Below are 21,575 nucleotides of genomic sequence, written 5' to 3' on the forward strand. Positions count from 1 at the left end.
AATATTGACCTAGGAAGCACTGAAAGATTTTCTTCTTTACATTCAAATACAAGTAGTCCTTGACTTACAACCACGATTGAGCCCAAAATAGGTATGGCTACATGAGACGTATGTTAAGTGGTTTTTTCCCCTCCATTTACGACCTTTCTTGCTGCAGTTATTAAGTGAAACAATGCAGTTGGTAAATTGCTAACGCGGTTGTTAAGTGAATCTGGGTTTTCCCATTGACTTTGTTTGTCCGAAGGTCATCAAAGGTGATCACAAGACCCCAGAACATTTATGACAACGGTCTTAAATGTGAATCAGTTCCCAAGCCTCAGATTTTGTATCACTTGACCATGGGGATGCTGCAACAACCGTAAGTGTGAAAAATGGTCATAAGTAGCTTTTTTCAGTGATCTTGTGACTTCAAACAGTCACTAAGTGAACTGTTGTAAGCTGAGGACTATACTTGTACTTAGTTTACCTTCAAGAAAAGAGCTTGAGATGATGATGATAAGGATGGATGGATGGATGGATGGATGGACGGACGGACAGACACAGACAGAGACAGACAGAGAGAAAGAGAGACAGAGAGACAGAGAAAGACTGAGACAGAGAGAAAGACTGTGACAGAGAGAAAGAGAGAAAGAGAGACATAGAAAGACTGAAACAGACAGAGATAGAGAGACTGAGACAGAGACAGAGAGAAAGAGAGACAGAGAAAGACCGAAACAGACAGAGAGAGAGACAGAGACAGAGAGAGACAGAGAGAAAGAGAGAAAGGCCAAGACAGAGAGAAAGACTGTGACAGAGACAAAGAGAGAAAGAGAGACAGAGAAAAACTGAAACAGACAGAGATAGAGAGACAGAGACAGAGAGAAAGAGAGACAGAGAAAAACCAAAGCAGATAGACAGACAGAGAGAGAGACAGAGAGAGAGAGACAGAGAGGACAGAGGGAAAGACTGAGACAGAGACAGAGAGAAAGAGAGACAGAGAAAGACTGAAACAGACAGAGAGAGAGAAACAGAGAGACAGAGAGACAGAGAGACAGAGAGAAAGGCCAAGACAGAGAGAAAGAGAGACAGAGAAAGACTGAGACAGAGAGAGAGACAGAGAGAGAGAGAGAGAGAGAAAGACAGAGAGAAAGAGAGACAGAGAAAGACTGAAACAGACAGAGAGAGAGACAGACAGAGACAGACAGACAGACAGACAGACAGACATATCATATTCAAAAAGAATATCTCCCTTTTTGGGAGATCTCTAAACAAAATTTAAAAAGTTAACCATCCATATTTTATTCATATAAAAATAAAGTGATTTAAATCAATAAAAAAGGAATGTACCTTTCACATTTTCTGTCATTCTCTTTCTCTTATTCCTCCTCTCTTCCCTTTAGATTTCATATGGTTCATTTGAATCGGCAGCGGCTGATGAATCACGTGTCCCCCTTTTCTATCGCATGGCCCCCGATGAATCACTCCAGTACGAAGGTTTAATCCAGCTCCTCCTGTACTTTGGATGGAAATGGGTAGGACTGGTCATTGTAGATGACAAGCATGGGGAACATTTCATACAAACTCTGGAACCCATGCTCTCTCGTAATGAAATCTGCTCTGAGTTCACCGAGAGGGTTGACAGAAACTTCCATTTTTACGAAATCTTTGAAATGGTGGAACGGACGGTGAGTCACGTCGCCATCTTCACAGAGAAAACCGCAAATGCAGTGATCCTACATGGAGAAAATATAGTCTTTATGTGGCTGGCCTCTACAATACTGGTAACCAAACTTTTTCCTCTGACAACTTCTGATTTTTCACAGGAAACGTCCGCCTGGAAAGTGTGGGTCGCGATGGCCCAAAACGATTTCACGCTACATTCCTTACAAAGATCTGTCGATATGCAATTATTCCACGGGGCCATTTCCTTCTCAATTAGCAAAAAAGATCTTCCAGGTTTCCAACAATACATACAGGGTGTCACCCCTTCCGGGGCAAGTGAAGATGGATTTATTAAAGATGTCTGGAAGCAAGCTTTTGGCTGCTCAGTATCAAATAATGTTTCTCAAGATGATGAATGTACTGGGGGAGAAAGACTGGATGATCTTCCTGCCCCCTTCTTTGAAACCAGCCTGCTTAGCCACAGTTACAGTATCTACAATGCCGTCTATGCTTTGGCTCAAGCCTTACATGCTGCTCGCAAAGTTAGGACCCGTCAGAACATACGAAAGGACAGGAATCAACTGCGATCAAAGGCGATAGAAGCTTGGCAGGTGAGATTTCTCTTTATCGATATTTTGTTTAAAGATTCTTCGTGGTTACAGCACAGCGGCAGGAATTAAGGAAGGAAAGAAAGAGAAAAAGCAATAAAGATGACTAGGGGACTGGAGACTAACAAATACAAATTAAGATTGCAGGAATTGGGTATGTTTAGTTCAGAGGTCAGCAACTCATGGCTTGGGAGCTGCAGGTAGCTCTTTCATCCGTCTGCTGAAGTTCCCTGTCGCCAGTCAGCTCCACAACTGATAGAGCTTTTGGTGAGGACAGTGTTGTGTCCCACCAACAGCCAGATTCAGACAGTGAGGAGGTTGGGGAGGAACATGGGCCAGTCCTGGAGTCCGGGGAAGGCTCTGACGAGTGCTCTCCGTCGGAGGCAGAGACGTGGCAATGGCTACCTGACAGTTATCAGCTGCCTTCAGAGTCAGACATCAATGAGGGAGACTAACAGCTGGAGCCTGTTCCCAGGGTGTGCATGCACAGAGTTGCCAGATAAAGGCCCCTCCGGTAGGGAATAAAGGAGGAGCGAAAGGGGAGTGGAGTTTGCAGGAGACAATTAGTTCATTCCTGCATTCTTGCCAAGTATCGCGGCGTCTGAAAGATATCGGCCTGGCCACTGTCCAAGTCTGATAAAGATCGGTAATTGTGAACTATCTTGAAAGACTGTGGGCCGGGACTTTGCTGGAAAGGAATTCACTGTAAATTAAATAAAAGGGGTTTATCAGGGCGAGGACTCTGCTTTGTGCTTCTGGGAAAGCCTAGAATAGAACAGACAAGTAGAGGAAAAAGGGCACCACGCTAGGAGGGGACTCTATGGTGGAGGAACCAGTCTTCTGGTCAGCTCCAGAAATGAACAGGGCACTTCCGGTTAGGATCTTTGTGGCTCTTTGAGTGTTTAAGCCTTAACCTTTAAGGTTTCCCAACCCTGGACTAGTCCAATGAAAAGGAGGACTAGGGTGACATCATAGAAGTGGGCTGCCACAAAGAATAGAAGGGGGGGGTGTCAACCTATTCTCCAAAGTGTCTGGAGACAGAACAAGAAGCAGTGGATGGAAACTAATCAAGGAGAGAACCAACCTAGAACTAAAGGAGAAGTTTTCTGCCAGTTAGAACAATTAATCAATGGAACAACTTGCTTCCAGAAGTTTTGAAAACTCCAACATTGGACATTTTTAAGAACAGATTGGACAACCAATCTGTTGGACTAGAAGATATCCAGACTCCCTTCCAGCTCTATTATTCGGTTAATGAGTCAAGAAATCATTAGATCTAAACATTTAAACATCACAGAAGAAAATCACTCACTACTAGAGAGATTTTAGTATCTAGCCTGCATTATGGTTCCATAATTACAATTAAACTGCTACAGTCCTTCATATTTTTTATTTGTGAGGGGTGGAAAGACCCCAAATTTTTAAAAATGGGTGTTATTTGTGACCATTAGGAAGTGTAACTGTTCCTCTTTAAGCCTTTTGCTCTTCTAGGGTTAGGGAAGGAGTGAATAACCCATGGCTCTGGAGCTGCATGTGACTCTTTCACCTCTCTGCTGCGGCTCCCTGTCACCGGTCGGTGCCACCATTGATAGGGCTTTTCATTAGGACAGATAGAGGGGAAAGGATGCCATGCTAGGAGGAGACTCTATGGTGGGGGAACTGGACTTCTGGTCAGCAGAGGGGAAAGGATGCCATGCTAGGAGGAGACTCTATGATGGGGAAACTGGACTTCCAGTCGGCTCCAGAATTAATGGGGGGGCTTCCATTTAGGACCTTTCTGGCTCTTTCAGTGTTTAAGGTTACCAGTCCCTGGGTTAGGGTTAATATTTTAGTATTGAATGTGGAATATGGTCCGATATGACTGCAGTCCTCCTTACTTTTTTAAAATTCTGGTGAGGAAAGGCTCCAAATTTAAAAATAAAGTATTATGTGAGGCCATTAGGAATCATATTGGCTTCTCTTTAATAGTTATGCTGTTTCTTCTGCAAGCTCCACCCTTTCCTGCAGAGAATTTCCTTCAATAACAACGCTGGAGATGAAATTAAATTAAATGAAGATGGAGTACTGCAAGCTGGATTTGACATTGTAAACCTGGTCACTTTCCCAAATAACTCTTATATCAACATCCCGGTTGGAGAAATAGATCCACAAGCTCCTCCAGGAAAATTCTTCCTCATTCATCAAGACAAAATCCAATGGCATCATGGATTCACTCAGGTATGATCGCAATAACATGGAATAAAACCGGGGTCAGCAAACTGCGGCTCTGGAGCCGCATGTGGCTCTTTCCTTCCTCCCTTTGCTGTGGCTCTGTCACTGGTCGGCGCCACAATTTTGAGAGGAGCTTCTGGGGGGGGGGGGAGAAGCACAATGTGCCAGGAGAAGACTCTGTGGCAAGGGGAGGGTTTTCCAGTTGTCTCCACAATTGATAGGGCTTTCAGTTATGACAGGTAGAGGACAAAGTACACCGCACTAGGAGGAGACTCTATGGTGAGGGAACTGAACTTCCGGTCAGCTCCAGAATTGAACAGTGGACTTCCGGTTAGAACCTTTGTGGCTCCTGGAGTTTTCTTTTCTGTGGGAAACGGGTCCAAATGGCTCTTTGAGTGTTTAAGTTTGCCGACCCCTGGGCTAAAAGAACCGATTTCATATACACTACGGTAGGAAGTTAGCACCCACCCCTCTCCTAGAAAAATGAAATATTCTAGGAAATATTAAAAAGACAGAAAGACATATTATATTTCCCTAAAGGAGAAACATGGTCTTCAAAAGCTGCCCCCACCTTTCTTAATAGCCCCAGCAGGACTGGGCCAGCCTATCTACAGTACAAGACAAAAGACCTTCAGCTCCAGGACGATGGGATTATTCTTCAGGGAAAAGCCATTCAGACACAATAGAAACTGCACAACAAAGCCCCTTCATTGCATCACCCAGCAAGCTTCAACCAAGCTTGACTCAGATGGTGTGCCTGTTTGATGTCTGTACCCACTTTTTAAAAATCTTATTATTGTTGTAGTTTTTGTGTTTTTAACTGCTTATGTGGGGACTGTATGGGTGAGTGGCTGTGTACGTATGTTAGGATTGGGATTATAACCTGGTACCTCCTCCACTGAGTGTGTTTGCAGAAGTGGTAGGGGGGGGGGGCAGCCTTACCTCCCATCCTAGAATGGCTGATATAAATTGCCTACCGGAAGGAGCGGAGGCCGTGAGAGGGGAAATGGGGTCTACGGTTGCGGGGGTGGGCCGGAGCATTACGGTCACTATGGGGAGGGGCAGGTATGACAGGAACTTCAGGGCTAGCCATTATTGGGGAAGGAGGGTTCGCTACGTCACAGCGATCTCCCCTTCCAGCCCTGTTAGTTCCACTCCAGGGCCAGATGGCGAGAATTGTCAGGGCCCTGGTCTCAGGCTGCTGTTGCTAAATGCCAGGTCTGTGATTCATAAAGCTCCCCTCGTCCGGGACCTAATAGTAGACGAGGGGGCAGACCTGGCATGTATTACTGAAACCTGGCTGGGCCCGGAGGGAGGAGTCCCCCTCACTGAAATGTGCCCAGAGGGATTTCAGGTGCTCCATCAGCCACAACCGCAGAGAAGGGGTGGGGGAGTGGCTGTCATCGTCCGAGGGTCATTAGTTCCTCGTAGGATCCCTGCTCCAGAGCTTGTCGGGTGTGAGTCCTTGCTGTTGAAGTTGGACCTTGGGGGTCAAGTGGGCTTGCTGTTAACGTACCTACCTCCCAACAGTGTTGCAACAGCCCTCCCCTCGCTCCTCGAGTCAGTAGCCAAGCTGGCGGTAGAGTTCCCCAGGCTTATGGTGCTGGGGGACTTCAACCTGCCTACACTTGGTGAACGCTCTGATGGGGCGCAGGAGTTCATGGCTTCCATGACAGCCATGGACTTAACCCAAATAGTCCAGGGTTCGACTCACTCAGCGGGTCACACACTTGACCTCGTATTCCTCTTGGAGCAGTGGAGGCGTGATCTAGAGTTGAGGGGTATTAAGATCTTGCCCTTGTCATGGTCTGATCACTTCCTACTGAGGCTTGACTTTCGGAAACCAATCCCTCACTGTAGGGAGGAGGAACCGATTAGGTGGTTCCGCCGCAGACGCCTGATGGACCCTCCGGGATTTCAGACGGCACTTGGAGTGATACCTGACACTCTCGTCCACAGTCCAGTTGAGTCCTTAGTCGCTGCTTGGAATATAGCGGCAACGGAGGCTCTAAACCGGATTGCGCTTTTGCGACCTCTTCGAGGTAGCGGATCCAGGAGAGCTCCTTGGTTCACCGAGGAACTCCGGGAGATGAAGCGCCAAAAGAGACGTCTAGAGCACCGCTGGAGGGCCAGTAAATCTGAGTCAGACCGAGCACTGATGAGAGCCTATATCAGAGCCTATCTTGTGGCAATACAGGCGTTGAAATGTTCACATTTTGCCGCTCCTATTGCATCCGCTGAATCGCGCCCAGCCACCTTGTTTAGGATAACCCGCTCCCTCCTGAAAGGGAGGGACGCAGATGAACCTTTACAAGGTAGAGCTGAGGAATTTGTCCAGTATTTAACGGATAAAGTCGCTCGATTCGGACAGACCTGGACTCCAATTGCATGGTACCAGCCGGGGTACCGGGGGAAGGTCTTGAGCGGAGGTTATGGAATGAGTTTCAACTTGTCACGCCTGAGGAAGTGGACAAGGCCATGGGAGTGGTGAGGGCCTCCACTTGTATACTGGACCCGTGCCCTTCCTGGCTGGTTTCGACCAGCAGGGAGGTGACACGTGGCTGGATCCAGACGATAATTAACACCTTTCTCTGGGAGGGATCCTTCCCGCTCCTCCTAAAGGATGCGGTGGTGAGACCCCTCCTGAAGAAGCCGTCTCTGGACCCAGCCATTTAGAGCAACTATCATCCGGTCTCCAACCTCCCCTTTGTAGGGAAGGTTGTTGAGAAAGTGGTGCCCTCTCAACTCCGACGGTCCTTGGATGAAACCAATTATCTGGATCCTTTTCAGTCTGGTTTCAGGCCTGGTTACAGCACGGAAACTGCTTTGGTCGCGCTGATCAATGATCTCTGGCGAGCCAGGGATAGGGGTCAGTCCTCTATCCTAGTGCTCCTTGACCTGTCAGTGGCCTTCGATACCATCGACCATGGTATCCTTCTGCGATGGTTGCGAGAGGTGGGAGGGGGAGGCACCATTCTTCAGTGGTTCTCCTCCTACCTCTCGGACAGGTCGCAGTCGGTGTTGGTCGGAGGGCAGAGGTTGACCCCTAGGCCCCTCAATTATGGGGTGCCGCAGGGCTCGGTCCTGTCCCCCCTCCTATTTAACATCTACATGAAGCCACTGGGTGAGATCATATGGCGGCACAGGATTAAATACCACCAATATGCGGACAATACACAATTGTATCTGTCCACCCCGTGCCAACTCAGTGAAGTGGCAGAAGTGATGTGCCAGTGCCTGGAGGCTGTTAGGGAACGAACAAGCTTGCACTCAATCCCGACAAGACTGAATGGCTATTGATGTTCCCTCCCAAAGATTGGCTAACTATTCCATCTCTCAGTCTGGGGGGTAAAATTATACGCCCCTCAGAGAGGGTTCGCAATTTGGGAGTCCTGCTGGACCCACAGCTGACTTTAGATCACCATTTGTCGGCTGTGACCAGGGGGGTCTTTGCCCAGGTTCACCTGGTGCACCAATTGTGACCCTACCTGGACCGGGAGGCACTTCAGATAGTCACTCATGCCCTCGTCACCTCAAGACTGGATTACTGTAATGCGCTCTACATGGGGATGCCCTTGAAAAGTGTTCGAAGACTCCAGCTAGTCCAGAATGCAGCCGCGTGAGCAATTGTGGGTGCACCTAGGTACACCCACGTTACACCTATCCTCCGCGAGCTGCACTGGCTGCCCATTGGTCTCCGGATGCGTTTCAAGGTGCTAGTCGTTACTTATAAAGCCCTACATGGCATCGGACCTGGGTACCTGAGAGACCGCCTCCTGCCAATTACCTCCCAAAGACCGATTCGATCGCACAGGCTGGGCTACTCCGGGTCCCATCTGCCAGCCAATGTCGGCTGGTGATCCCCCAGTGAAGAGCCTTCTCTGTTGCTGCTCCGGCCCTCTGGAACAAGCTCCCCATGGAGATCCGGACCCTTACTACCCTCCCGGCCTTCTGTAAAGCTACTAAGTCCTGGCTGTTCCGACGGGCTGGGGGCTGTTGAAGTATCCAGCCCCGTTTCAATTGTGAATGTTGTGTATTTTTAAATTGTTGTTTTGTCCTATTTATCCCCCTTTCCCTGTTTTATTGTGAGCTGCCCGGAGTCCTTCGGGAGTGGGCAGCATACAAAACTAATAAAACAAACAAACAAAACCTACGAAGTTAGCTATGACCCCGGCATAGCCCCATGGCTGTCTGACAGCAACCAATAGAAATACATGCCCTTGCCACAGGAGCAGGAAGCTCAAGGGCAAGGCCCAAGAGAGGGTATAAATGGCACACACTCTCCACTCCAGGTGTTCAGCTGCCCAGGACCTCAAACCCCTGTGGTCCTGTTCACCAATTAACCACCTTTCCAATCAGCTGCCATGTTCCCAGTGTCTTTCCTGCACTTGGAACTGAACCAGATGTATATTTCTTCCAACAATACCAGAGGAGGGCTGCTCCCAGTTCAGCCTGGATCAGCCGAACTGGTAGTGATGGTGGTGGGAGGCTCCACCCACTTGCCCAGAAGCTTCTGCATATGTGCAGAAGCGTTGCGCGCACACATGAGCGAACCCGGTAGTGCCGGGATTTGAAACCCACCTTTGAACAATACCAAGAAGGATGAGAAGATGAGAAGGATAATAGCAATACAGCCCTACTACATGGGTAAATAATTTTAGGCATAAGACAGTCAGGGCTAGGCTGCTGGGGATTTGTACGGGTTTGAGCAATCCTCCAGCTAGGATTCTGCCCAGTTTGGCAAACCCCCAAATGCTACCGCTGGCTGGCCATGCCCACCCCACCACGCCATGCCCAGGAGTCTCCACACGACCCATTCATCATGCCAGGTAAGTGCAGGGCTGACATGGAGGGGAGGGGAGGGAAATGGGCTTACTGGAGGTTCCGGAAGTCCAGAAATGGGTCTGTTTCCGGCCTCTGGAGAGCCTCTGGAGCCCGGGGGAGCAGTTTTCGCCCTCCCGGAGGCTCAAGGAAAGCCTCCGGAGCCTGGGGAGGGCAAAACACCATGGCCATGCCCAGCCAACTATGCCCACCATGGCCATGCCCAGCCAGCAATGGGGCAGCAAACCTGTTGCTGCAATTTTTGAAGCCCATTCCTGAAGACAGGATTATTGGAGTTAGGGGTGGCATGGGAGGTAAAACTGTCTTTGGATCTAGTTGTTTTGGCGTGCAATGCCTTACAGTGGTATCCTGAAGGGAGGAGTTCATACAGTTTACGTCCAGGATGTGAGTGATCTGTAGCAGTGGTGAAATTCAAAATTTTTGACTGCCGTGGCTTGGTGGTGGCATCCTGTGACTGAGTTGGCATGGCCAACTCGATGTCACTCATGACCATGCCCATTCAGTCACACCAAGCCACGTCCACAGAACCCGGTAGGGAAAAATGTGTATATGAGTCTATTTACAGCAGAGCTGCTGCTCCCTTTATGGTCCCCCCTGGCCCCCTCCCTCCCTGGGCCTACCTTAAAGGGACAGGCTGCAGCAGCTCTGCTGTGAACAGAGGGAGAAACGTTTGGATTGTCTCTGCTGCATTTAACATTGAATTCTGTGACAGAGAAAATCTGAACTTTTCCCCTCTGTTCACAGCAGAGCTGCTGCTCCCTTTATGGTCCCCCTCCCATCCGCCTCCCTCCCTGGGCCTACCTTAAAGGGACAGGCTGCAGCAGCTCTGCTGTAAACGGAGGGAGAAACGTTCGGATTGGGTGGATAGGTCGAGCGGCCGGAAGAGATGAGCAGTGACAGGGTGACCAGCTGGGCATGGGCGGGGCCGTGAGGGATTTTGCCACCGGTTCAGAGATCTGATGCCAATCGTCCCTGCCAGTTCGGCCAAACCGACAGGATTTCACCCCTGGTCTGTAGATATTTTCTCAGCCCTCTGACAAAATATCTAAGAAGGGGAAAAGAATTTTTGTAAAGGTTAATACTGGCCACTTTCTTTATTTTTGGATAGCTACCACCTTTCTCGTTATGTAATGAGCCATGTCCTCTTGGAAAAAGAAAGAACAAAATCGAAGGACGGAAATTTTGCTGCTACTCTTGTGCTCGGTGTCCAGAAAAGATGATATCCAGACAAATGGGTAAGATTCACAGCACCCCAATGGAACTTTGTCTCAAAGTTTATTTCTGCAGCCCAGTGAAAAACAATCTCCTCAATATTATTGCTTGCTTCGTTGGGGCACTTCAAGGCGGCTTGTTCACCATGTCCTAGCTTGAATAGCAAAATCAAACACTGAAGATGTTTATTTTAATGGCCGCTAAACATTAAAAACAAAGGGACATCTCTCAGTGATGGTTATCCTTGAACCAGTGGTGGGTTCTGGATCCTGGTGCAACCAGTACGATGCAACAGGGCTCGGTGTCCACCACATGAATGGGCGCAGCGCGCGCATGCGTACTTACCGTCTGTGATGCTCCACAACACCTCCATGATGCTCCAGCTGTTCGGTGGACTGTCGCGCAGGCGCCGTATGCTCTCTACACATGCGCAGAAGCCCCGAAGAGCTCAAATACAGGTTAAGGAGGGCGGGTGGGCAGGTGGGCCCTCCGGAGCACCATACCAGAACGGTACTCGGTGCTCCCTGCAGGCACCGGTACACCCGTACTGGGGCGTACTGGTCGTAACCCACCACTGCATTGAACCATCCTGATTTCATTGAAAGAGGAATATAAGATGTTCCTCTGTTTCATTTTCTTTCTAATTATTGGTCTGGTCAATTGGAAGAAGTCATAGTATCTCTGCTTCTGAAGACATTTAAACAGAACGCACTAACTATGGATAATTCAATGACCTGAAAAATAGCATGTCTCTTTGTGAATCCCTCATCTTTTTATATTAATAATATTTAGTAGTATTTAGTATTTAATAAATTTATAGGCCGCCCAATCCCGAAGGACTCCAGGACTCAACACTACATCTATCGATATCAATATCTAGCAATATATATATACATATATCTATCTATCTATCCTTCTTTCTATCTATCTATCTTTTTATAGCTATATGTATATCGAGAGAGGGGGGAGAGGGAGGGAGAGAGAGATCTGATATAGCCATGGCAGCTCTCAGCTCCAGCACACTGATTTTCTGGGGGGCTGGGTGAGGACCTTCTCACACTCCCCAGGCTTCACGAAAGCCTCTGGGGTCTAGAGAGAGCAAAAAACAGGCCCAATAGGTCAACCGTAAGTTCATTCCCAAACTTCCTATTGGCCCATTAGGCTGTTTTTCACCCTCCGTAGATTTCAGGAAAGCCTCCGGAGCCTGGAGAGGGCAAAAAACAAGCCCAACCAACTTCCGTTTGGCCCATTGGGCCTGTTTTTGCCCCCCCCCCCGGGCTCCAGAGGCTTTTCTGAAGCCTGGGGAGGATGAAAACAGTCTCTCCCGCTCCCCAGGAAGCCCTCCGGAAGGCAGAAATTGATTGTTTCCAAACTTCCACTTGAAGGAGTTTTTCAGCCTCCGCGTGGGGGGGGTCCTGTGCATATGCGCAGGCAGGTGGGGCACGCATGTGCACAATTTTGGCATGCCTTGAGAGAAAGGTTAGCCATCACTCTGATATAGCATTGAGATAGATAGATGATAGATGATAGATGATAGATGATAGATGATAGATGATAGATGATAGATGATAGATGATAGATGATAGATGATAGATGATAGATGATAGATGATAGATGATAGATGATAGATGATAGATGATAGATGATAGATAGATAGATAGATAGATAGATAGATAGATAGATGATAGATAGATAGATAGATAGATAGATAGATAGATAGATAGATAGATAGATAGATGATAGACAGATAGACACACATACATACATACATACATACAAGTACACATACACACACACACACACACACACACACACAAGAAAGAGTGCAGAGAAGAGCAACAAAGATTATTAGCGGACTGGACTGGAGGCTAAAATATATGAAGAACAGTTGCTGGAATTGGCATATGTCTAGTTTGATGAAAAGAAGGACCAGGGTTGACATGATAACAGTGTTCCAATATCTCAGGAGCTGCCACAAAGAAGAGGGAGTCAAGCTACTCTCCAAAGCACTTGAGGGCAGGACAAGAAGCAATGGGTGGAAATAATCAAGGTCAGAAGCAACTTAGAACTAAGGAGAAATTTCCTGACAGTTAGAACAATTAATCCATGGAAGCACTTGCCTCTAGAAGTTGTACTGGAAGTTTTTAAGAAGAGATTGAACAACTATTTGTTTGAAATGGTATAGGGTTTTCTCTCTAAGCAGAGGGTTGGACTAGAAGACCTCCAAGGTCCCTTCCAACTCTGTTTCTATTCTATTCTATTCATCTCCTTTCTTCTCCCCCACCAAGATGGAAGATACTTAGAAAGTGAGATATGCTATTCTCTTACTCAGACATGCTATTAAATCTAATACACTACAAAAGGTCCAGAGGATTAAAATGTAGGAAATTGTTCTGACCAAGGCTTCCCATGAAGCAGACTCCTCATCCCGATACAACCTCCTTTATTTAGGTTAAAGGGAATTCCTCTCCAGGAAAGTCCCGGCAAACAGTCTTTCACGAGATTTCACAACTACAGACTTTGATCAGGCTTGGAGAGCTGTCAGGCCGATATCTTCCAAACGCCATGCTGCAGCAGCAATTACTTGGCAAGAGGTCAGGAACAGATCTTCACCCTAATGAAGTGAACTAATTATCTCCAGCAAACTCCCCTCCCCTTTCGCTCCTCTTATTCCCTATGGGAGGGGCCATTCACCGTCCACCTGTGCCTTTACTCCCAAGTCGACCCTTGTTCCTTAACTGTTCGCTTTTCCTGGCAACTCTGTACATGTGTACATCGGGAACAGGCGCCAGCTGTTCTTCTGCTCCACTGATCTCCAACTCGGAAGGCAGCTGATAACTTTCAGACGGCCCTGGCCCTATCTCTGGCTCCAACACAGAGTCCTCATCAGAGCCTTCCCCAGACTCCAGGACTGGCCCAAGTTCCTCCCCAACCTCCTCACTGTCTGAGTCTGCCACCAGCTCCACTGGACGCTGATAACATAAATCCTAAATATTTTATTTCCCTACTTGAGAGACCGCCTTCTGCCAATTACCTCCCTACGGCCTATAAGATCTCATAGGTTGGGCCTCCTCCGCATCCCATCGGCCAGCCAATGTCGGCTGGCAACCACAAGGAGGAGGGCCTTCTCAGTAGCGGCCCCGACCCTTTGGAACGAACTCCCCGTAGAGATCCGTACCCTCACCACCGTCCAGGCCTTCCGCACAGCCTTGAAGAACTGGCTCGCCCGTCAGGCCTGGGGATAAGGACCATTACCCCGCCCGAATGTTGTATGCATGTTGCGTATTATTTTATTATGTGTTGTCGTCTTAGTACTGTATTGTATTGTATTCCCCTCTCCCTGGTTTCTGTGAGCCGCCCTGAGTCCCCTCAGGGAAAAGGGCGGCCTACAAATAAAATCAATTCCAATTCCAATTCCAATACTCCCTTTTAAAATGCAGGTTGAAATAGAGAGCTACAGAAAGTTTTAGGAAATGCTCAGATTGCAAGGATATTCCAGACAAGTGATTGTAAAACTTGGGACAAGTTTAACTCTGTTCAAAAACTCTTTTCCTCTTTACAGATATGGAGAATTGTGACAGATGTCCAGAAGATCAATTTCCAAACCAAGCTCACGATGAATGCATTCCAAAGACAATGAATTTCCTCTCCTTTGAAGAGCCACTAGGCATTACTCTGGTTTCTCTGTCTCTTCTCTTTTCCTTCTCCACAGTTCTTGTGCTTGCCATCTTCATTAAGCAACGGGACACTCCCATTGTCAAAGCCAACAATCATAATGTCACTTACCTTCTACTTGTCTCTTTATTTCTCTGTTTCCTTTGCTCACTTCTGTTCATTGGACAGCCCACTAAGGCAACCTGTCTCCTCCGGCAAACAACATTTGGCATTATCTTCTCTGTTGCAATCTCTTCTATATTGGCCAAAACCATCACAGTTGTTGTAGCATTCCTAGCATCAAAGCCAGGAAGCCTTTTCCACAAATGGGTGGGGCAAAAGTTGGCCTATTCCATTATCTGGTTCTGCTCCTTCATTCAACTAGGTATTTGTATCGTTTGGCTGAGTACTTCTCCCCCATTTCCAGATTTGGATATGAAAACACTCCATGGAGAAACGATAGTCGAATGTAATGAAGGCTCCATCACCATGTTTTACTGTGTCTTGGGCTATATGGGCCTCTTGGCTCTTCTCAGCTTCACTGTGGCCTTCCTGGCCAGGAAGCTACCAGATACTTTCAATGAAGCAAAGTTCATTACTTTCAGCATGTTGGTTTTCTGCAGCGTTTGGTTGACCTTTGTCCCCACCTACCTGAGCACCAAAGGGAAGTACATGGTGGCCGTGGAGATCTTCTCTATTCTGTCTTCCGGTGTTGGTTTACTGGGATGCATCTTCACCCCAAAAATATATATAATTATATGGAGGCCTAAGCTAAACACTAGAGAGCATTTAATACTCAAGAAATGAAGGAGGAGGAGGAGGAGGAGGAGAAGAAGGAGGAGGAGGAGGAGGAAGAGGAGGAGGAGGAGGAGGAGGAGGAGGAGGAGAAGGAGTGGTAGGGGGAGAGGGAGAGGCAGGGCGAGGCGGAGGCAAAGGCGGAGGCGGAGGCGGAGGCAGAGGCAGAGGCGGAGGCGGAGCGGGAGGGGAAGAAGGAAGAAGGAGAAGGAGGAGGAGATTACTATTATTATTATTATTATTGTTATTATTATTATTATTATTATTAAAGTTTGAACAAGCAAATACTAATTGGATGTATATGTGCAGCCATTTTCATATACAGGAATGAGTGAGTAATCAGATGAAATTGCACAAACTTATCAAACAGTTACATGGAATACTTGTGTCCAAATTTGATTAGTACGCCCAAGAGTAAACTATTAGTAAATACATAAACTATTTAGGAAATAAAGTATAAACAAACTCAACTGAATTTGTCTTTTGTCTTAAAGGTTGGTGGGTTTATTTGTCGGGAGGGGTTGTATTAATTTTTCAGCAAGACATTTTCTATATAATTTAATTAAGATGTTCTGTTTGTGTATTCAATAGTAATAAAAAAAAGAACTGGCCATTATCAAGATAGGTAAAGGTTCCCCCTTCGCACATCAGTGCTAGTCATTCCTGACTCCATGGGACCAGCGCTGTCTGAAGATCATGTGGATGGCATGACTAAACACCGAAGGCACACAGAACGCTGTTACCTTTCCACCAAGGTGGTTCCTATTTTTCTACTTGCATTTTTACATGCTTTAGAACTGCTTGGCAGAATCTGTTACTTGCATAGGGATTAGTCTTTATACTATTTATGTTGTTTGCATTTGTTGTCATGTGTCGCGCCAGTGAGGCTAAAGCCAATTTCGGTGTATACATGATGTACAATGACAATAAAGGTTATACTATACTATGGCTCCAACCTGTGGGATCTTGAAAAGCTGCAAAATTTCTGCCATGCGTATGGATGTTTCAGGGCTCATCCCTCCGACGATTCCCACAATTTTATTTATAGCGCCGCAAATATAGTTAGGTACAATTTTATGCAACTTAAAAAGCAGGTCCAGAGTGGTACAATAGGTCATTAGTGCATCAGAGTAGCTGTCATAGATGTGGAATCCAAGAGTGATGTTGGGCAAGATGTGAGGATCCTTGTTGATCTTGTTCACCACAAACACTAAAGCCAAGTTGTGTTGATAGAACTTGGTTATCACGCTGAAAATAAAGTAAGGTAAAGATAAAGATACCCCTCGCACATATGTGCTAGTCATTCCAGACTCTAAAGGGCGGTGCTCATCTTTCAAAGCCAAAGAGCCAGCGCTGTCGAAGACGTCTCCATGGTCATCATGACTAAACACCGAAGGTGCACGGAAAACTGTTACCTTCCCACCAAATGTGGTTCCTATTTTTTCTACTTGCATTTTTTACATGCTTTCAAACTGCTAGGTTGGCAGAATCTGTGACGAGTAACGGGAGCTCACTCTGTTACGTAGCACTAGGGATTCAAACTGCTGAACTGCCAACTTTTCTGATTGACAAGTTTAGTGTCTTAGCCACTGAGCCACCATGTCCCTGTCAAGATAAACATTAGAAAGAACAGATTGTGATTCTTTGTAGATTGTTGAGTGGCTTTCCTACCCCTTAAAAACCACTGACTAATTAAATAAAATTAGTGACTAATTAAATTTTGCCATCAAAGCTGATAACGCAATCATTCCCAAACTCATCACTTCCAACTATATTAGAAGATGCATATGAGTTGAGCAATTATTTTAATATACAATTCCCAATGGCATGAAGGTTTAAGGATGCCTAAAAATATTTCTTTCTCTTTATGTTTTAAAAAATAAAAATAAAAAAATAAATATTTCGTTCCCTAGGTGAAAATAAATATATCCTGATGAAACCTTTGCCTTTTTGTGATTTTGTCTGGTAAATTAGATAGGGAAGAGAAAGCATGGTCTTGTGTCCTAAACTGGGATTTAAGAAGAAGTTTGATTGAACTTGCAAGACACATATTTTTTTACAGTGTGTTTCCCTGGACAAAAAGGCAAGAAATGTGATGGAGCTGTAAGTCTCAGATGAGATACAAATCTCGCGCTCCAAGACGCCGCTCCCTGCCCCACCTACCATCTCCAAATTGCATCCCTAAAGGGGGCAGGTGGCTAAGCGAGGAGCAGGAAGCCCTGCCATGCCTGCCAAGGTGGGGGGGGGGCAGAAGAGATGGCAAGAGGACCCACGTCTCGCTCCACGCATCTTGCTTCTCCCTCGCCCCACCTGCCTCCCCTCGATAAAAGATGCCAGAAATGAGTCTTTGTGCGTCCCATTGCGCCACTGCCTCTTGGAGCAATACTGTTAGGAATATAATCTAATGGTGGGGTTGGCAGTATATAAATCATGTAACAATGCTATACCTGTTTCTTTAAATCATACTGTAAAATGTGATTGGTTGCTGTTTCATCAATCGGCCATAAGAGGGAGCCAGAATGACTGTTAGCTCTCTGTTTGTTAGATGCTGGGCAGATCTGATCTGAGTGTTTTGGAAGCTGGCTGTTAGAAAGTGCCGTGAACTATTGTAAGTTTTGCAACTGCTAGCAAACTTTGAGTACCAGACTGATTATATGATAATGGACTATGTTATTTGGATTATCCCTTAACTGAAAGACATTGATGACTGACTGTCTTATCCGTGTATGACTTGGACTGTTTGATGGACTCTGATACCTCTATTTCCACGACAGTAAAGGCCTATTTAAACTGCAGTGTCTCTGTATGCTGGTTTGTGTGTTCTCCAACACAACTCTCACAACGCTTCTCTGAACGCACTCGCTCTCCCAACGGGCAGATTACTTAACAAATACTTAACAACAAGCAAGGCTTGGTGTGCCATTGCACGCACAAACTGCAGCACCACCACAAGGTTTGACACACCAGCACAGCCGCGAGTGGCAGGAATCCAGCTGTGCTGGTATGTCAAACCTCAAAGTGGCGCTGCAGTTCTTGCGTGCAATGGCACCAAAAGCCTTGCAGAGTCCTCCTCCAAGAGGCAGTGGCAAGACTCCTCAGGGGCGAATAGCTGACGAGCAGCTGACGAGGGCAACACAGCAGCAGCCATGAGGTGACCACGCTGGCTGCCTCCTGCACCGCCAAAATAATAAGACACACACACACACACACTGGAAATCAGGCCAAGCACTTATAAGACAGGGTTTTATTTTTGGAGAAAGGCGGTAGCTAGTTCTATTCATAAGCAAATACCCTCACCCAAAATCCAACAAAGGTAGGATTAGCCATCAGTCACAATAGGAATTGCCCAAATCCCCTTCATTGCATCATCTCAATTGCACCACTCCCAGAAACCTCAGCCAAACCAGGGAGCTCAGACAACCTACACAGCTAGCTATGACCACTTCAACACCCAATAGAATACATCTTCTTGCACAGGAACAGGAAGCTCAACTGCAAAGCCCAAGCGAAGGTATAGAAAAGCCCCACTCTCAGCTCCATGTAGCCAGCTGCCCAGAACTCATGTGCTTCTGCTTCATCATTAAACCATCTTTCCAATCAGCCTCCATGTTTCCAGTGTCTTTCTCCCAGCTTGAAACTGAACCAGATGGATATTTCTTCCAACAATGCTTACAAGCAGAGGTGGTATTCAGCAGGTTCTGACCAGTTCTGGAGAACCAGTAGAGGAAATTTTGAGTAGTTCGGAGAACCAGTAAATACCACCTCTGACTGGCCCCACCCCCATCTATTTTTTGCCTCCCAGTTGATCAGGAGGGAATGGGGACTTTGCAGTAACCTTTCCCTGGAGTGGGGAGGAATAGAGATTTTGCAGTATCCTTCCCCTGGATTGGGGAGGGAATAGAGATTTTGCAGTATCCTTCCCCTGGAGTGGGAAGGGAAGGGAGATTTTACAGTATCCTTTCCTGCCACACACCCCAAGCCATGTCACCCCCACCAAGCCATGCCGACAGAACCTGTAGTAAAACAAAATTGAATCCCACCACTGCTTACAAGCAATAATACACAATATTCTGGATCTCCCGCACACTTTTAATACTTTGCTGAGCCCACCTAAGCTTATATATGTTTGCTTATTTAAAAGCAAGACAAAGGCCGAAACAGTGGAAATTATGTGACTTTAGAACATTTTAGATTAACCAATCTGACCATAATATTATTTAGCCCTTCCTGTTAGGTCAACATCCTAGCCATAGCACCTTTGAGATATGGTCAGTGAAACAGATAGTCCTCGATCTATGACCACAATTGAGCCTAAACTTTCTGCTGCTAAGTGAGACATTTCTTATGTTTTGCCCCATTTTAAGACCTTTCTTTTCCACAGTTGTTACGTGAATCACTGCACTTGTTAAGTTAGTAACATGGTTGTTAAGTGAATCCGATTTCCACATTGACTTTGCTTGTCCAAAGGTCTCAGAAATTGTTCACCTGGCCACAGGATGCTGCCACCGTCATAAATACGAGTCAGTTGCCAAGTGTCGGAATTTTCATGCAATGGTTGTAAGTGTGAAAAATGTCATAAGTCACTTTCTTCACTGTTAGGAATATAATTCTAACAGTTGGATTGGCAATATATAAATCATGTAACAATGCTATACTTGTTTCTTTAAATCATGCTGTAAAATGTGATTGGTTGCTGTTTCCTCAATCGGCCATAAGAGGGAGCCAGAATGACTGTTAGTTCTCTGTTTGTTAGATGCTGGGCTGATCTGATCTGAGTGTTTTTGGAAGCTGGCTGTTAGAAAGTGCCGTGAGCTATTATAAGTTTTGAAACTGCTAGCAAACTTTGAGTACTGAACTGATTATATGATACTGGACTATGTTATTTGGATTATCCTTTAACTGAAAGACACTGATGACTCACTGTCTTATCCGTGTATGACTTGGACTGTTTGATGGACTCTGATACCTCTATTTCCACTAAAGTAAAAGCCTATTTAAACTGCAGTGTCCCTGTATGCTGGTTTGTGTGTTCTCCAACACAACTCTCACAATGCTTCTGTGAACGTACTCACTCTCCCAACGGGGAGTTTTCCTAACATTCACTGCTGTTGTAACCTTGAACTGTTACTAAACAAGATGTTAAAAACTACCTAGATAAATAAGTTGAAAACTACCTATAGAAACAATTTGATTTCTTGAGCCACATGTTCCCTGACTTAGTCTTCTCCCTATCACCACTTTTTGGTCAGAATTTAAATACTCTGATACATTCCGTTTGTAATTTTTTTTTTGGGGGGGGGGAGGGGTGTCAGCCATCTCAACATGGACTAGCTAGCGATATATTTCAACTATGAAAAAGTATATTCTGGCTATTCAAATGCTGCAACTCTTTGAGCCACCAGCAGATGGCGCACATGTATTGATATTTAGAGGATATTCAATAGAAGGGTTGAATACGGAAAGGGAAGAGGAAAGGAAAGGAAAAGAAAGGAAGGAAAAAGGAAAGGAAAGAAGAAGAAAGGAGAAAAGGGAAAGAAAGAAAAGGAGGAAGGAAAGGAAAGAAGAGGAAGGGAAGAAAGGAGGAAGGAAAGGAATGGAAAGGAAAGAAGAGGAAAGGAAAGGAAACGAAAGAAGAGGAAAGGAAGAGTAAAGGAAGAAGGAAAGAAAGGAAAGGAAGAGAGAGAGACAAAGAAAGTAAGAAAAAACAGGCAGGCAGAAAGGAGGGAAGGAGGGAGGAGAAGGGTGGGAAAGGAAAGGAAAGAAGAGGAAAGGAAGAGAGAGAGAAAGTAGGTCCCATCTTTTTTTACCTCAGGGGACTCCAAAATGAGCAGCTTTAAGACTGGTGTAGACTTCAACTCCCAGAATTCCATGAGTGGCTGAGGAATTTGGTAGAAACCGACAGTTTGGCCTCAATTGTGGTTGTAAGTCGAGGACTACCTATATTTATAAAAATAATAAAAGCAGGATATAAATAAAGAGCAATATTTTTTTTAAAAACAGCTGTCAAATTGACCAAGAAGGTGTGTCGCAGGAAATCCAAACTTTATTATTTCTTGCACACTTTCAACCTGCCAGTTTTAAACAAAATCACTGTATGGACACAGGAGTATTTATAGAATAGAATAGAATAGAATAGAATAGAATAGAATAGAATAGAATAGAATAGAATAGAATAGAATAGAATAGAATAGAATAGAATAGAAAATATGGGTTGAGATGGAATGGAGTGAAAAAGAAAAGGAAGAATGGAATGCAGTGGCGTGGCAGGGCATGGCATAGAATAGAATAGAATAGAATAGAATAGAATAGAATGGAATGGAATGGAATGGAATGGAATGGAATGGAATGGAATGGAAAATATGGGATGAGATGGAATGGAATGAAAAAGAAAAGGAGGAATGGAATGCAGTGGCGTGGCAGGGCATGGCATATAATAGAATAGAATAGAATAGAATAGAATAGAATAGAATAGAATAGAATAGAATAGAATAGAATAGAATAGAATAGAATAGAATAGAATAGAATAGAATAGAATAGAATAGAAAATATGGGATGAGATGGAATGGAATGAAAAAGAAAAGAAGGAATGGAATGCAGTGGCGTGGCAGGGCA

General features: G+C 45.7%; 1 protein-coding gene across 1 annotated transcript; it reads left to right on the forward strand.

The window, feature by feature from the left end:
- The first annotated feature begins 1,442 nt into the window (after window positions 1-1,442).
- LOC148046594 (vomeronasal type-2 receptor 26-like) lies at window positions 1,443-14,975 on the forward strand. Its single transcript, XM_087712068.1, has 4 exons — window positions 1,443-2,252; window positions 4,239-4,466; window positions 10,411-10,537; window positions 14,077-14,975. Exons 1-4 carry the CDS (start codon window positions 1,443-1,445, stop codon window positions 14,973-14,975), a joined length of 2,064 nt encoding a protein of 687 aa, XP_087568194.1.
- Window positions 14,976-21,575: the final 6,600 nt, after the last annotated feature.

Source organism: Thamnophis sirtalis, unplaced genomic scaffold (genome assembly GCF_051295495.1).
Source record: "Thamnophis sirtalis isolate CommonGarterSnake01/CBP01778 unplaced genomic scaffold, rThaSir2_p1.2 scaffold_4, whole genome shotgun sequence".
Taxonomy (NCBI): Eukaryota; Metazoa; Chordata; class Lepidosauria; order Squamata; family Natricidae; genus Thamnophis; species Thamnophis sirtalis.

Bases quoted from the DNA above. Each gene is read 5' to 3' on its own strand.
- LOC148046594 (XM_087712068.1), top strand. From the start codon at position 1,443: ATGGCCCCCGATGAATCACTCCAGTACGAAGGTTTAATCCAGCTCCTC. The intron at 2,253-4,238 runs GTGAGATTTCTC...TTCTTCTGCAAG, and splicing joins AGGCGATAGAAGCTTGGCAG to CTCCACCCTTTCCTGCAGAG. The intron at 10,538-14,076 runs GTAAGATTCACA...TCCTCTTTACAG, and splicing joins GATGATATCCAGACAAATGG to ATATGGAGAATTGTGACAGA.